The 15,520-nt window shown below is 40.1% G+C and overlaps 1 protein-coding gene and 1 long non-coding RNA gene across 3 annotated transcripts in view; one reads left to right on the top strand and one right to left on the bottom strand.

Annotated features, from left to right (window-relative positions):
* The window catches only part of LOC128125524 (uncharacterized), a 56,415-nt gene that overhangs the window by 31,860 nt on the left and 9,035 nt on the right, over nucleotides 1–15,520 (bottom strand). Inside the window, exons 2-3 of one of the 2 annotated variants that reach the window (XR_008223181.1) lie at nucleotides 12,613–12,720; nucleotides 3,998–4,156 (exon numbers count right to left, since the gene is read on the bottom strand). This is a non-coding gene — a long non-coding RNA (uncharacterized LOC128125524). Of the gene's footprint in view, nucleotides 1–3,997; nucleotides 4,157–12,612; nucleotides 13,108–15,520 lie in introns of those variants that run through there. The other variant, XR_008223180.1, reaches the window with a different exon arrangement.
* On the top strand, nucleotides 4,148–6,304 carry LOC128125523 (olfactory receptor 10V1). The gene has a single exon (XM_052763000.1). It carries the CDS (start codon nucleotides 4,370–4,372, stop codon nucleotides 5,297–5,299), a length of 930 nt encoding a protein of 309 aa, XP_052618960.1. The 5' UTR covers nucleotides 4,148–4,369; the 3' UTR covers nucleotides 5,300–6,304.

Raw genomic sequence — 15,520 nt, 5'->3', positions numbered from 1 at the left:
AGTTCAAAATCAGCATGATTTTTTAAAATTTATTTTTATTGTTTTATGTGTGTAGGTGTTTTATCTGCATATATTTATATACATCGTGTGCATGTCTGGTGCCCATGAAGGCCAGTAAAGGGCATTCAGTTCTCTAGGACACTGAAGTTAGTAATGATTGTGAGCTGTCATATGGGTGCCACACATACTCAACCATTGAGCCTGAAAATCAACATAATTTTGTGATGGGATGCTGGGTGTACCACTTTACAGTGGTATAGTTTATTAGTTTAAAAAATCAAAATATAGAATTAAAGGACTTCTCCTCTCCAGGACAGCTGTCACTTACTCTGCATCTAGTGCATTGTTTAATGAGCTATCATTTATGACAGACTTAATTCCAGGTTGATCTCAGCATTAACTCCTGACCTGTCACTTACCAATTGGGCAAGCTAGTTAAACTTTTAAACCTCATTTTCTTCATTCAGAAAATATGAGGGGCTGAAGAGATCATTCAGCAATTAAGAGCATTGGGTACTTTTCCAGAGGAACCCGGTTCAGTTCCCAGCACCAACATGGTGGCTCACATCTATAACTCCAGTTCCAGGGGATCTGACTTCCTCTTTTGCCCTCACGTGGGCATTCACATGGACCACATTCATACATGTAGACAAAACACCTATACACATAAAGTAATAATAATAATTTTTAAAATTAAACATACATGAACAATAAAATCACAAGTTTTATGTGATACCTTCATGGTTCACTTGCAGACATATCGTGTCAACCACATTAAATTGCCTGCCTGGATACTGCCATTGTTGAACTTCAGGAGTATGCTATCAATAAAAGGGTCCAGCTTTGGCTCTCCTTCCTTTCTAGATGCTACTGACAAAAAAAAAATGAAAAAAAAAAAAACAGCAAATCTTACATAACTTTTATTCAAGAATGTCACAGCTGAAACCTGGCAGTGGTGGCACACGACTTTAACCCTAGCACTTCAGCCTACTCTATAGTTTCTGGCAAGTCAAGGCATCATAGGTAGACTTTGTCTCAAAAGATAATTTCGCATAGGAATACAATAGTTTTTGTTTGGATGCATCTAACATTGAAACCTGCAGTGCTGCTGCTGCTGCTGCTGCTGCTGCTGCTGCTGCTGCTGCTGCTGTCATTGTTTGGGAAGATCCAGTGCTTTTGTTTAACAAAAACTGAGGCCAGAGAGATAAAGGGATTTTCACTGATACAAAATTGTCTTGATCCTTTTCCAACAAGATCATGTAAAACAAAAGAATAATTAAACGGGCTAGTGAATAGCAGAGGGGTCCAATTTTGTTTTATCTCCACTTTGCCAACCTCCTGTCCTCTCTTGCTATTAACTAGACATCAGCAGCTCTTCCGACAGCTGCAGCCAGTGTGTCTCCAGAAGCTACCACATGCTGTATTGCAGGCAGAGCTTTTGCCCTGGCTATGATGGTTATGATGCTGTTCCTCCAGCTCTGCTTATCTCACAATCAGAATCCCCAAACTAATATTTTATTCCCCTCCTTGGGTAAGTCCAAATTGATGCCAATATCTAAACTTAGGTCAGTCCTGCAATGCAGATGGACTTAAAGTCAAAATATTTTAAGATGGGGATAGGGAAATGGCATGAGGATCTGAGTTAGAATCTTTAGCATCCACGTGAAAAGCTGGTCGTGACCACACTGTGGTGGGGCAGAGACAAGATCACTGGGACTTAATGACTTTTAGCATAGTTCAAATAGTGGGCTCCGGGTTCAGTGAGAGACTCTGTCTTGTGGGAATAAGGCAGAGTGCACATACATGCCCATACAGCACAACAACAACAACAACACACACACACACACACACACACACACACACACACACACACACACACACACACACACACACTTGTACATAAGCTAGTATCTTTTTAACAGTAAAAGGTGATGTAGGAAACTAGAAATGGAACCAAGTGAGCCACAGAATCTCTTCCAGAAAATATGAGGTAGGTTGCCACATATTCTATCCACTCAGAAATTATTTTCATCGCCAGGACAGACAACGAAGGAATGAATCAATGAATCTGCCCACTTTACTGAACATTTCATAGATGCTAGGCATTTTAGATTATTTTTCTCATAGATGCTGTTTCATTTGCACCTAACAATAACCTTATAGTGAAGTAGTGAGATGCTAGTCCGAGGAGATAAGGTAAACTAATTTACAAGATTACAAAACTAGTTAAGTGAGAAAGATGGAATTCTAACACACCCCATGTAATTCTGTCATAGCCTACTTTCTGCCATCTTCCCTGGAAACGTCACTCCCAAGTTTATATAATATATAGGAGCATACATATGTATCACACACACACACATACAACTGGAATTACATTATCAAGAAGGCAGTTTTATTGACCTACAGCCACTGAGATTTTCTTTTGAGGTTTTTAGTAAACAAAGTTTCTTTCAATATACCCTTTTCTCCCTGCAATTAAATGTTGTCTACAAATCAAAACTGACAGAAACTGACAAGGTGGGATTGTACAAAAATCTTGGTAAATGGTGTTGTCCCATCAATCCCATAGAGGAGATGGCATCTCTATCATCTTTGAGTCCCCTCTAGCATCTTGTGTATTTAAATGACTAATTTTTAAACTGATCCATTATCAATCTTGGACAAATCACTCTCTTCCTCAAAGAGATAGACTAGGTAAACTACAGAATTCTCACTCTACAGGCATCAGTGAGTTTCAAAGGCCACTAGCCAACTGGTACAGGGGTAAAGCGATGGGCAAAGAACTTGTAAGCTGTTGCTCTTGGTTCATGCTGGTGAGTAATCTCAAGAGATAATAATAAACTATCTTTTTAAAAAGGAGAGGCCTCTTGGGAGTTTTCTGAGTTGTATCTGTCTCAGAAGAAATTGCCTGCGACTTTAAAGATAGTTTTGTTTAAAAGTATTAAGAGAGGAGCTGTTCCAAGGGAAGATTCCTGACTTGAAAACTTTGGGGAATTGTGTCCTGCACTAGGCGATAGTCAATCCGTGCTCTAAATCAACGCACCTAAAATCAGCAACAAGACAGTTCACACTCCTAATTATTTAGCCACAAGGGGAAGGAAAAACAACAAAAACAAAAACCTTTACTTGAAATCTTATGGTTTTGGTCCTCCCAAAGTCATATAAACAAACCAATGCAAACTACATGGTACAAAAATGAGTATTTCAGTGTCAACGTGAACAGTGAGGTCCAAAAAAGGCAGATGCATGTGGAAGTAGGCATTTAAGCATTTAAAGAGGCAGTCACATTTGCAGGAAAATTAATGGAACTACAGATCATCATGTTAAGAAAAGCAAGGTAGATTCAGGGCTGGGGAATCAACTTTGTTGGTAGAGTTCTTGCCTAGCAGGAACAAAACACCAGCACCCCATAAAACTGGGCATGGTGGTCCACACCAGTAATCCCAGCATTCAGGAAGTGGAGGCAGAAGGACAGAAGTTCAAGATCAGGTTCAGCTCTACAGTGAGTTTGAGGCCAGCCTGGGCTACCAGAGGCCCTTTTTCAACAACAGCAGCAAAAGCTAAATGAAACAATAAAGACTCTAGGTTTTGAAAAACACAAGAGCCGGTTCTGGTGGCACAGGCAGGTAGGTTTTGCTGAAGGAGGCACAGGCAGGTGGATCTGGAGTTTGAGGCCAGCCCAGGATACACATTTTGCTGGGCCGTGGTGGCGCACACCTTTAATCCCAGCACTCGGGAGCCAGAGCCAGGTGAATCTTTGTGAGTTCGAATCCAGCCTGGTCTACAAAGTGAGATCCAGGACAGGTTCCAAAGCTACACAGAGAAACCCTGTCTCAAAAAAACCAAAAAAAAAAAAAGAAAAGAAAAGAAACACAAGAGTTTATGATATAATATCATAAAATACCAACAGCACAATTCTCTCTAAATTATGAAACACATTTGCCTATTCAGTTCCAACATTTTTTATTTCAAGTTTCATAGAATGAATCAATACCTGTTTCTCCATTTTGCAGCTTTGAACTTTTAATTGGTCTTATTCATTGATTTGTTCGGCACATACTTTGGAGAACTCCTCTACATCAGGAACTGCGGTACACACTTCATTCAGATGTCATCAAAGCTCCCACCACTGAGGATTTCTCAGTCTTTGGCACTTGGAGAGAAAGAAAAGAGAGACAAGGAGATAGCAAATGAACAGGTCATACGTTCCATGACCTTCTGTGAAATGAACTATGCATGTTGCTGCTAAGGTACCTTGGAAGGTACTCTAACAGTGAACGGAGGTGTTGGGAAGGCATCATATTCAGTAAGAAACACCTTGAGACTCCTGTCATTTTACTTTGAGGTGGGTCTTGCACACTCCTCCATGGAAACAACAAATAGAACTGCCAGGATCCAATTCTTCTTTCGTCCATTCTCACCTGACCCTGGGGTGCAGAGGGTGATTTTTGTGGCCTTTTTAGTGATGTACCTGACTAGCCTCAGTGGAAATGCCACAATCGCTGTGATTGTCCATATGAACCGCTCACTCCACACCCCCATGTACTTTTTCCTAGCTAACTTGGCAGTTCTGGAAATCTTCTATACATCATCCATCGCACCACTGGCCTTGGCAAACCTTCTCTCTATGGGCAAAACTCCTGTTTCCATCCCTGGTTGCGGCACCCAGATGTTTTTCTTTGTCTTCTTGGGTGGAGCTGACTGTGTCCTGCTTGCAGTCATGGCTTACGACCGGTTTGTCGCAATCTGCTACCCTCTGAGATACACACTCATCATGAGCTGGTCCTTGTGTGTGGAGATGATGGTGGGGTCCCTGGTGCTGGGATTCCTGCTGTCACTGCCACTAACTATTTTAATCTTCCATCTCCCATTCTGCCATAACAATGAGATCTACCACTTCTACTGTGACATGCCTGCAGTCATGCGCCTGGCTTGTGCAGACACACATGTTCACAGGACTGCCCTGTATATCATCAGCTTCATCGTCCTAAGCATCCCCCTATCTCTGATCTCCATCTCCTATGTCTTCATCATTACAGCCATTTTACGGATCCAGTCTGCTGAAGGGCGCCATAGAGCCTTCTCTACGTGCTCTTCTCACATCATAGTGGTCCTCCTGCAGTATGGCTGCACCAGTTTTATTTATTTGTCCCCCAGTTCCAGCTACTCTCCTGAGATGGGCCGAATGGTGTCTGTGGTCTACACTTTTATCACACCCATTTTAAACCCTTTGATCTATAGTATGAGGAACAAGGAACTGAAGGATGCTCTAAGGAAGGCGTTGAGAAAGTTCTAGTAGGATGATCTTGTGATTTATTTAAATAAAGGCACTTCTGAAAGTGAAATGGGATGCTATTACTAATTATGAAGGTTCCAGGCAAACAGATGCAATCCTGTAATTCTGGTACTGGGGAGGCAGAAGCAAAAGGATTGCAAGTTGGAAGCCAGCCTAAGCTACATAGGATAATCCTGTCTCAAGACAAATAAACCAACTAATTATAATAATAAAATAATGGTGGGATGACATGCATAAATCAGGAATGTCCTCAGCACTTGGAGACACATGGTCTGATACGCTAAATCTAATTTGATTTCCAGAGAAAATTTATGCTTCTGTCTTTCTGAAAATAAGACTATATCACGTAAGACAATATTATGCCCTGGGATGGAGAGAGGTAAAGCAACATTTATTGGGCAGCTACTATATACCAGGCACTTTGTATGAATTAACTCATATACCCCATACTAAGCATCATCATTGCAACTTTTCAGAGAAAAAAAAATTTAAGTGACTAAAAAATTATATATCCAAGATGAGAACACGGTATCTACAAATCTAAAGGCTAAACTCTCTTGAGAAGATGTTCTTATAATTCTGGGCTTGCTTTGCCAATAGGACAATATGTAACTGCAGACAAGTCTCCCCATCTCTGTGGGCTCTAGTTTACTTATTGTACAACGAAGCCATGAATGGAAAAATAATAATAAAAGTATCTAAAGCTTTACAGTTAGCAATATGTAGGATAATTTTTCTTTTGTATTTTGTTGTTGTTAATCAAAATGAAAACTCACAACAGTGTTCAGAACTTTTAGAGAGACTTTCAGTCATGAAAAAGAGTGGTAATAAAGGAGAAAGTTGTTTAATTTAATAAATGAAAATAATGGAAATGATGAAAGTGGGCATCACTGAACCTTATAATTTTTGAGAATATCTTCTTCTTCTTGGAGCTGAAGAGATGGCTCAGTGGATAAGAACATCTGTTTCTCTTGAGAGGACCTGGGTTCAGTTCCCAGCACTCACACGGTTGCTCATAACCATCCCTAACTCCAGTTCTAGGAAATATTATGCCCTCTTCTGACCTCTTCAGGCACTGGACACATATGGTACACATACATTCATGCAGGCAAAACACTCATACACACAAAATGAGTCAAAAAGGATTTTTCCGCCAGGCGGTGGTGGCGCACGCCTTTAATCCCAGCACTCGGGAGGCAGAGGCAGGTGGATCTCTGTGAGTTCGAGGCCAGCCTGGTCTACCAAGTGAGTTCCAGGAAAGGCGCAAAGCTACACAGAGAAACCCTGTCTCGAAAAAACCAAAAAAAAAAAAAAAAAAAGGATTTTTCCTTCTGGATGTTCATCAGGATCTGCTCTGGCTCCTGGTAGGAGAGATCACTACCTTGTAAGATGGACTATTCCTTACAAAATAGCTCAAGTCGTTAAACTTCATCTCAGGCTAAAGTCTATCTACAACTCACATCCTTCTACTGGTCCCTTTGTTTCTCCTCTCTAGAGGTTACTTCTATCTGACAGTTCTTCAAAGATATGTGGCAGATTTTGTGTTTTATTTTACACTATACACAGAAATCAACTCAAGGTTTGGGAGTGTAACTTGTTGGAAGAATCTCCACCTGGCATGCATGAAGCTTGATTCCCAGCACTACATAAAACTGTATGGTTAATGCCTATAATCCTAGTTCTTGAGAGGTGGAGCTTTGAGAATCAGGAGAACAAGCTCATCCTCTATTACACAGAGAGATCAAAACCAACCTGGGTCAGACTCTGTCTCAACACTCCCCAGGAAAGAATAAAAAAGAAAATTAACTCAAGAAGAGGAGGGCAGGGAGGATAAGAGAGGATCATGGTCGAAGTATATAATATACTTATATGAAAATATCTTTATGACACCTAATACTATCTACAGTGAATACTAATTTTTTTTTTTTTTTGGTTTTTCGAGACAGGGTTTCTCTGTGTAGTTTTGCACCTTTCCTGGAACTCACTTTGTAGACCAGGCTGGCCTCGAACTCACAGAGATCCGCCTGGCTCTGCCTCCCGAGTGCTGAGATTAAAGGCATGTGCCACCACTGCCCGTGAATACTAATTTTTAAAAGAGCAACTTGGAGCTGGGGAGACGTCTCAGCTAGTAAATGCTTTAGGATCAGGACCAATGTAAAAAACCTGGCAAAGTGGTGTGCCTTTGTGATCCCAGCACTTGGACAACAAAGACAGGAGGATCCCTAGGCCTCTCTGGCATACCAGCCTAGTTAGTTGGTTAGTCTCAGATCCCAATAAGAGACTTTATCTCAAAAATTAAGATGGAAGACTCCTGAGGAATGACAATTGACTCCTGACCTCTCCATGCATACACATGCACATATGCCTGTACACACGCTTGGTGAGGGGGTTTAACTCAAAATGGATTAAAGACGAAGGGCTAGAAAGATGCCTCAAAGGTTAAGAATACTTGCTGTTCTTCAAGAGGACCACAGTTCAGTTCCCAGCACCCAGTTCAGTGGCTTACAACAGCCTTTAGCTCCAGCTAAAGGGGATCCAATGTTTTCTTCTGGTATCTTTGGGTACCCCACACATACATGTACACACACATCCATACACACACGCACATAAGTAAAATAATAAAAAAAAATCTTTAAAATAGATTTAAGACTTAAACATAAGATCCAAATTATAAAATGCCTACAAGAAACATAAAAGGAAATATTACTGACCTTGGTCTGGGCAATGGATTCAAGGATGACACCAAATACATTAGCCACAAAGTGAAAATAGGTAAGTCAGGCAGCATCGAGCTAAAAAGCTTGTGCATAACAAAGGAAACAACAGAGCAGAAAAAAGGACAAAATAAGAGATTATATTTGAAAATTATACATCAGGAACAGGGTTTATCTCCAAAACATGTATGGAACTCACATAACTCAATACTGAACATCTTAAAACTAGCAATTTGATCTAAAAATTACCTAAGAACATGAATAAACATTTCTCTCAGAAGATATACAAATATCCAACAGGTATATAAGGAGATGCTCAGTGTCATAAATCACCAAGGATTTTGTAAATCAAAACCACAATTCAGATCCTCAACCATATTAAGATAGCTACTATCAAAAACAAAAGATAGCCGGGCGGTGGTGGCGCACGCCTTTAATCCCAGCACTCGGGAGGCAGAGCCAGGCGGATCTCTGTGAGTTCGAGGCCAGCCTGGGCTAAATAAACAAACAAAACAAAACAAAAGATAGGGCTGGAGAGATGGCTTGGCAGTTAAAAAATATTGGCTGCTCTTCCAGAGGACCCTGGTTCAGTTCCCAGCACCCACATGGTGTTTCACAACCTTCTGCTAACTCCAGTTCCAGAGTATCCAACACTCTCTTCCGACTGCCTCAGGCACAGCACACATGGCACACATATATACACACATGGAGACAAAATATCAAGTATATAAAATAAATAAATACATTTATATTTAAAAAACTATAGACAATACTCTTGTCAAAGATGAAAAGAGGTACAAACACTTAACACAGTGTTGGGAAAGCAAAATGATGCAGCCACTATTGAATACAGTAAATACCAGGATGATGGTGGTGCATACCTTTAATCCCAGCACTTGGGAGGCAGAGGCAGATGGATCTCTGTGAGTTTGAGACCAAAGTGATCTACAAAGTGAGTTCTAGGACAGCCAGAGCTGTTACCCAGAGAAACCCTGTCTCAAAAAAGCAAAAAAAAAAAAAAAAAAAAAAAAAAAAAAAAACAAAGCAAAACAAAACAAAAATAGTATAAATTTTACTTAAGAAACTAAAAATAAAACTACTGTTGTGGTCCGAGGCTCCAAATCAACCCAAGCAGACACAAGAGGTGATCACAAGCAAGATTAATACAGGGCAGCACAAAAGAAAGGGGGAAGGGAAGGGGTTGGATAGACTCAGGAGCTGAGCTGTGATCCCAAATGTCAGTTGAAACAAGTATGTAAGCACGAAAGTCACAAACATTTGTTGCCAAGTCACAGTTATGATTTTCACCAATCAGAATTCAAAACTTAGGGCCTTTCCTTAAGTGTTCCATCATTGTCAACAGACATACAATACAAGCTTTTCAGTCCAACCAATCAGATTCATTTGTTCCTTCTGTTGTTAGGAACAGCCATAATGTTTCTAGAAAACTAAAAATGCTTTAACGACTATTTCTATGGTTTAAGGAGGAAGTGGGTCAGCTACTGGTTCCCTAGCGCTTGGGAACCTGAACTTTGTTTCACCCTACAGGTAAAATGGAATCTGAAGTTAAAATGGCAGCACTTAGGACGAGGTGCTTTTGCTTGTTCCCTACATTACCATATGACATAGTATTATTAGTATTTATTAGAAATAGTTGGAATCAGCTAGGCGTGGTAGCATATACCTTTAATCCCAGCACTTAGGAGGCAGAGGCAGGCAGATCTCTGTGAGTTTGAGGTCAGCCTGGTCTACAAACAGAGCTCCAGGACAGCTAGTGCTGTTACACAGAGAAACCTATCTCAAAACAAAGAAATAAGCCGGGCGGTGGTGGCGCACGCCTTTAATCCCAGCACTTGGGAGGCAGAGCCAGGCAGATCTCTGTGAGTTCGAGGCCAGCCTGGGCTACCAAGTGAGTTCCAGGAGAGGCGCAAAGCTACACAGAGAAACCCTGTCTCGAAAAACCAAAAAAAAAAAAAAAAAAAAAAAAAGATACTAAAAGTATAATAATAAATAAATAAACAAACAAAACAAAACAAAAGATAGGGCTGGAGAGATGGCTTGGCAGTTAAAAAATATTGGCTGCTCTTCCAGAGGACCCTGGTTCAGTTCCCAGCACCCACATGGTGTTTCACAACCTTCTGCTAACTCCAGTTCCAGAGTATCCAACACTCTCTTCCGACTGCCTCAGGCACAGCACACATGGCACACATATATACACACATGGAGACAAAATATCAAGTATATAAAATAAATAAATACATTTATATTTAAAAAACTATAGACAATACTCTTGTCAAAGATGAAAAGAGGTACAAACACTTAACACAGTGTTGGGAAAGCAAAATGATGCAGCCACTATTGAATACAGTAAATACCAGGATGATGGTGGTGCATACCTTTAATCCCAGCACTTGGGAGGCAGAGGCAGATGGATCTCTGTGAGTTTGAGACCAAAGTGATCTACAAAGTGAGTTCTAGGACAGCCAGAGCTGTTACCCAGAGAAACCCTGTCTCAAAAAAGCAAAAAAAAAAAAAAAAAAAAAAAAAAAAAAAAAAAAAAAAAACAAAGCAAAACAAAACAAAAATAGTATAAATTTTACTTAAGAAACTAAAAATAAAACTACTGTTGTGGTCCGAGGCTCCAAATCAACCCAAGCAGACACAAGAGGTGATCACAAGCAAGATTAATACAGGGCAGCACAAAAGAAAGGGGGAAGGGAAGGGGTTGGATAGACTCAGGAGCTGAGCTGTGATCCCAAATGTCAGTTGAAACAAGTATGTAAGCACGAAAGTCACAAACATTTGTTGCCAAGTCACAGTTATGATTTTCACCAATCAGAATTCAAAACTTAGGGCCTTTCCTTAAGTGTTCCATCATTGTCAACAGACATACAATACAAGCTTTTCAGTCCAACCAATCAGATTCATTTGTTCCTTCTGTTGTTAGGAACAGCCATAATGTTTCTAGAAAACTAAAAATGCTTTAACGACTATTTCTATGGTTTAAGGAGGAAGTGGGTCAGCTACTGGTTCCCTAGCGCTTGGGAACCTGAACTTTGTTTCACCCTACAGGTAAAATGGAATCTGAAGTTAAAATGGCAGCACTTAGGACGAGGTGCTTTTGCTTGTTCCCTACATTACCATATGACATAGTATTATTAGTATTTATTAGAAATAGTTGGAATCAGCTAGGCGTGGTAGCATATACCTTTAATCCCAGCACTTAGGAGGCAGAGGCAGGCAGATCTCTGTGAGTTTGAGGTCAGCCTGGTCTACAAACAGAGCTCCAGGACAGCTAGTGCTGTTACACAGAGAAACCTATCTCAAAACAAAGAAATAAGCCGGGCGGTGGTGGCGCACGCCTTTAATCCCAGCACTTGGGAGGCAGAGCCAGGCAGATCTCTGTGAGTTCGAGGCCAGCCTGGGCTACCAAGTGAGTTCCAGGAGAGGCGCAAAGCTACACAGAGAAACCCTGTCTCGAAAAACCAAAAAAAAAAAAAAAACAAAGAAATAATAATAATCGGAACCATGTTCAGGAAGAGACATTGGTACCCAGGCTCCTTGACTGCTATTAACAGCAGCTAAGATGAGGAAACAGCTCAAATGTCCATCAAAATGAAAAAAATACGGTAAACACATATAAGGAAGTATTACTTATTCTTTAAAAGGAAAAACCCCACGCGCCGGCGCACGCCTTTAATCCCAGCCCTCGGGAGGCAGAGGCAGGCAGATCTCTGTGAATTCCAGGCCAGCCTGGGTTATAGATTGAGTTCCAGGAAAGGCTCCAAAGCTATGCAGAGAAACCCTGTCTCGAAAAACCAAATAATAATGATGATGATGATGATGATGATAAAATAAATAAATAAAAGGAAAAACCCTTGACTGTGCAACAATATGAATTTTGAGGGTAATATACTATACAAAATGAACCAGTCACAGAATGACAAGTGTGCTGTGGGATGGTCTGTATGTCAAATGTGTTGCTGATTGGTTAATAAATAAATCACTGATTGGCCAGTGGCCAAGCAGGAAGTATAGACGGGACTAACAGAGAGGAGAATTGAGAGAACAGGAAGCTCGGTGAGGGAGACACTGCCAGCCGCCGTCAGGACAAAGGAGATGTAAAGTACCGGTAAGCCACAAGCCACGTGGCAAGGTATAGATTTATAGAAATGGATTAATTTAAGCTGTAAGAACAGTTAGCAAGAAGCCTGCCACGACCATACAGTTTGTAACCAATATAAGTCTCTGTGTTTATTTGGTTGGGTCTGAGTGGCTGTGGGACTGGCGGGTGACAGAGATTTGTCCTGACTGTGGGCGAGTCAGGAAAACTCAAGCTACACAAGTGCTTCATGGTTCTGTTTATATAAGATTCAAAACAGTCAAACTCATGAAAGTTAAAAGCACAGATGCCAAGACATTGTGGAAAAGTTGAGGAATTGCTAATTAACATGTATGGTGGTTTACATGAGAAATGTCCCCGATAGGCTTATGTATTTGAACATCTGACCCCAGTTGGTGGTGGAAGTTGGGGAGGTGGTAAGGCCTTCATGGAGGAATAACTTTTGAGGCAAAAGTTTTGAGAGTTCATAGCCTCACCTGACTTCCAGTTCACTTTCTCTGTTTCCTGTTTCAGTTGAAAATATCATCTCTCAGCTTCCTGCTGCTTGCTGCCACGCCTCCCTACCAGGATGGACTCTTATCTCTCTGGAACCATCAACCAAAATAAATCCTCTTAGTCATGGTATTTTATCACAGCAGATGAAAAGCAATCAATACAACAGGCATAAGGTTTCAGTTGTGCAAGTAGGTTCAAGAGATTTCAGCAAAATTCTCCCTATAGTCATAGTGTACACCTACAAATCTGTTGAGAGGATAAATCTTGAGTTAATCATTCTTGCCAAATATAATAAATGTTTTATATTAGAAATAGTTGGACAGAAAATTTGTACAAAGAAATGACAAAAAGCATTTTGCCTATATTCAAAATAATGTCCAGTATTTGAAAACTGGTAACCTTTATTTACATGAATACATTTCTTGTCTCCAGTTATTATCTAAATTCTTCTTGTTAATTTAAAACAAATTCAACTCTATTCTTCTTTTTTTTTTTTTTTAGACTTAAGTGGGCCTGGATCTTTATCCACCAGCCCAGAACTTTATTCCAAAGTCTATTTATAACAATGCCAAGGGGTGGAGCAAAAGACCTCCCCCTTGCTAGTTACAGTCAAGTGTAGACCTTTACAAACATCTGGCCCCAGGCCCTTGGTCCAATCAACCTCTTATGTAGTCCTGCTGGGTACAATCACTAGGAGACCTAGTGGGCTACAACATCAACTCTATTCTTAAGTTTCACAATTATGCCTAAATGCTACAAACTGTAATGTGAGGATTAACATATTATGCTTGTATATATGTCCCTAAAAATCATTGCTGCATATAATAAGACTCGGGGTAACAAATCAGATGAGTAGATAATTATTGTGTTTTCACATTGGTCTTGTGACAAATCTCTTCGCCTGATGTAAACATTCAAAATTACTGATTCCTTTCTGGTTTGGTGTCCACGTTTTAAAACTATTTTCCTCTGAAAGTTTATTCGCTATTAACTATTATTCATATGAAAACACAAAGGACTCTGAATAACTAATGCAATAATAATCAGAAAGAACAACGTTGGAGGAGGATAACAATGTAGTGGCTCATGTCTTTAATCCCAGCACTCAGGAGGCAGAGGCAGAAGGATTTCTCTGAGTTCAAGGTATACTTCATACAGTGTGTTAATATATAGACTACATGAAGGACTGAGAAGAGAATTAAATGCCAAAAACTCATCCGGGGCCGGAGAGATGTCTCAGCAGTTAAGAGCACTTGCTGCCCTTGCAGAAGACTCAGTTTGGTTCCCAGCACCCACACAGCAGCTCCAGTTCCGAGAGAATCTACCTGCAAATCCTGGCTTCTTTGGGCACTGCAGACATCTAGTGCACTGACACACATACAGTCAAAACACCCATACACATGGAATGAAAATAAGTAAAATCTCAAGTTATTGTAAGTTAAATTCACATTCATTTACATTTGAGTCGTGCTAAGGATTGACCCCAGACTCTTGTGCACGTTGGGCAAGCAACTTAACTGCTAAGCTATTTCCACAGTCCAAAGTTAAATTTGTAAGTACTAATGAGTGAATAAACATCATATGGTTATATGTTCTAAACACAGAGGAGTTAAGCTGCACCACACCTATAAAATAAATATTTCTTTACATGAACGCTTAAGTACCATTTCCTAAGTTTAATCTTCACCTGGTTATTAAAAAGGCTTATTTATTTATTTGAAAGACATTTCTTCATCATCATGGCAGGCATGAAAAAGAGAGTAAGATGCAGTTTTTCCACTGAGAAAGAGTATATATCTATGAGGAATAAAGATACACACAGAACGAATTATCATAAGGCTAAAGTTTATATTTTAAAAGATATGCAAGGGGCTGGTAAGACATCTCAGCAGGTAGACACATACCACCTATCCTGAAAACCTATGTTTCATTCCTGGAGCTCACATGATAGAAGGAGAGAACAAACTTCTGCGAGTTGTCCTGATGTCCACACGGATGACATGACACCTGCATGCCCACACACATACATATATGCATACATACACACATGGAGTAAGTAAATATAATTTTACTATTTATTTATTTATTTTTAAAGATTTATTTATTTATGTATACACTGTTCTTCCTGCATGTCTGCCTACAGGCCAGAAGAGGGCACCAGATCTCATTACAGATGGTTGTGAGCCACCATGTGGTTGCTGGGAATTGAACTCAGGACCTTTGGGAGAGCAGCCAGTGCTCTTAACCTCTGAGCCATCTCTCCAGCCCTTAATATTTATTTTTAATTGTGTGTAGCTGTGAGTATGTGCGTGTGAGAATAGGTGCCTGAAGGCCAGAGGCATTGGACTGGAATTACAGGCCGTTGTAAACCATCTGATGAGGGTACTGGGAATCAAACGTGGGTCCTCTGGAAGAGCAGTAAATGAAATGCTCTTAACTGCTGAGCCATCTCTTCCTTCCCTAAATATGGTTTGTTTGTTTGTTTGTTTGTTTGTTTGTTTTTTTGAAACAGGGTCTCACTATGTAGCTCTGGCTGTCCTGGAACTAACTCACTATGTAGACCAGGTTGGCCCTGAACTCACAGAGATCATTTTAATTCAAGTGATGGGATTAAAGGCATATACCACTATGCCCAACTCCTAAATATACTTTTAAAGAGATATACAGTATATGTTTTCTTTACCTTAAAAGAAATGTGACCACCCATCTAATTGTGATGGAATATCTATAAACTCCTTAAAGCCTAGTGATTATATTGCTTTTTGCCCAATTTCTGCACTTTCATTGACTTGTGGTTAGAAGTATAGAAGATGTTTACAAACTTTACAAGTTAATTCTTAAACAACAACAACAACAAAAAAATGAGGTCAGTGTCTTGATTTCAATTGC

The sequence above is a fragment of the Peromyscus californicus genome, unplaced genomic scaffold (assembly GCF_007827085.1).
Source record: "Peromyscus californicus insignis strain IS unplaced genomic scaffold, ASM782708v3 Scaffold_4__1_contigs__length_199733344, whole genome shotgun sequence".
Lineage (NCBI taxonomy): Eukaryota > Metazoa > Chordata > Mammalia > Rodentia > Cricetidae > Peromyscus > Peromyscus californicus.
Note: the sequence above shows the minus strand (reverse complement) of the source record. Positions and strands in the feature narration are given on the sequence as shown.

What these genes read in the sequence shown, in the direction of transcription:
- LOC128125523 (XM_052763000.1), top strand. Translation starts at nt 4,370, where the DNA reads ATGGAAACAACAAATAGAACTGCCAGGATCCAATTCTTCTTTCGTCCA.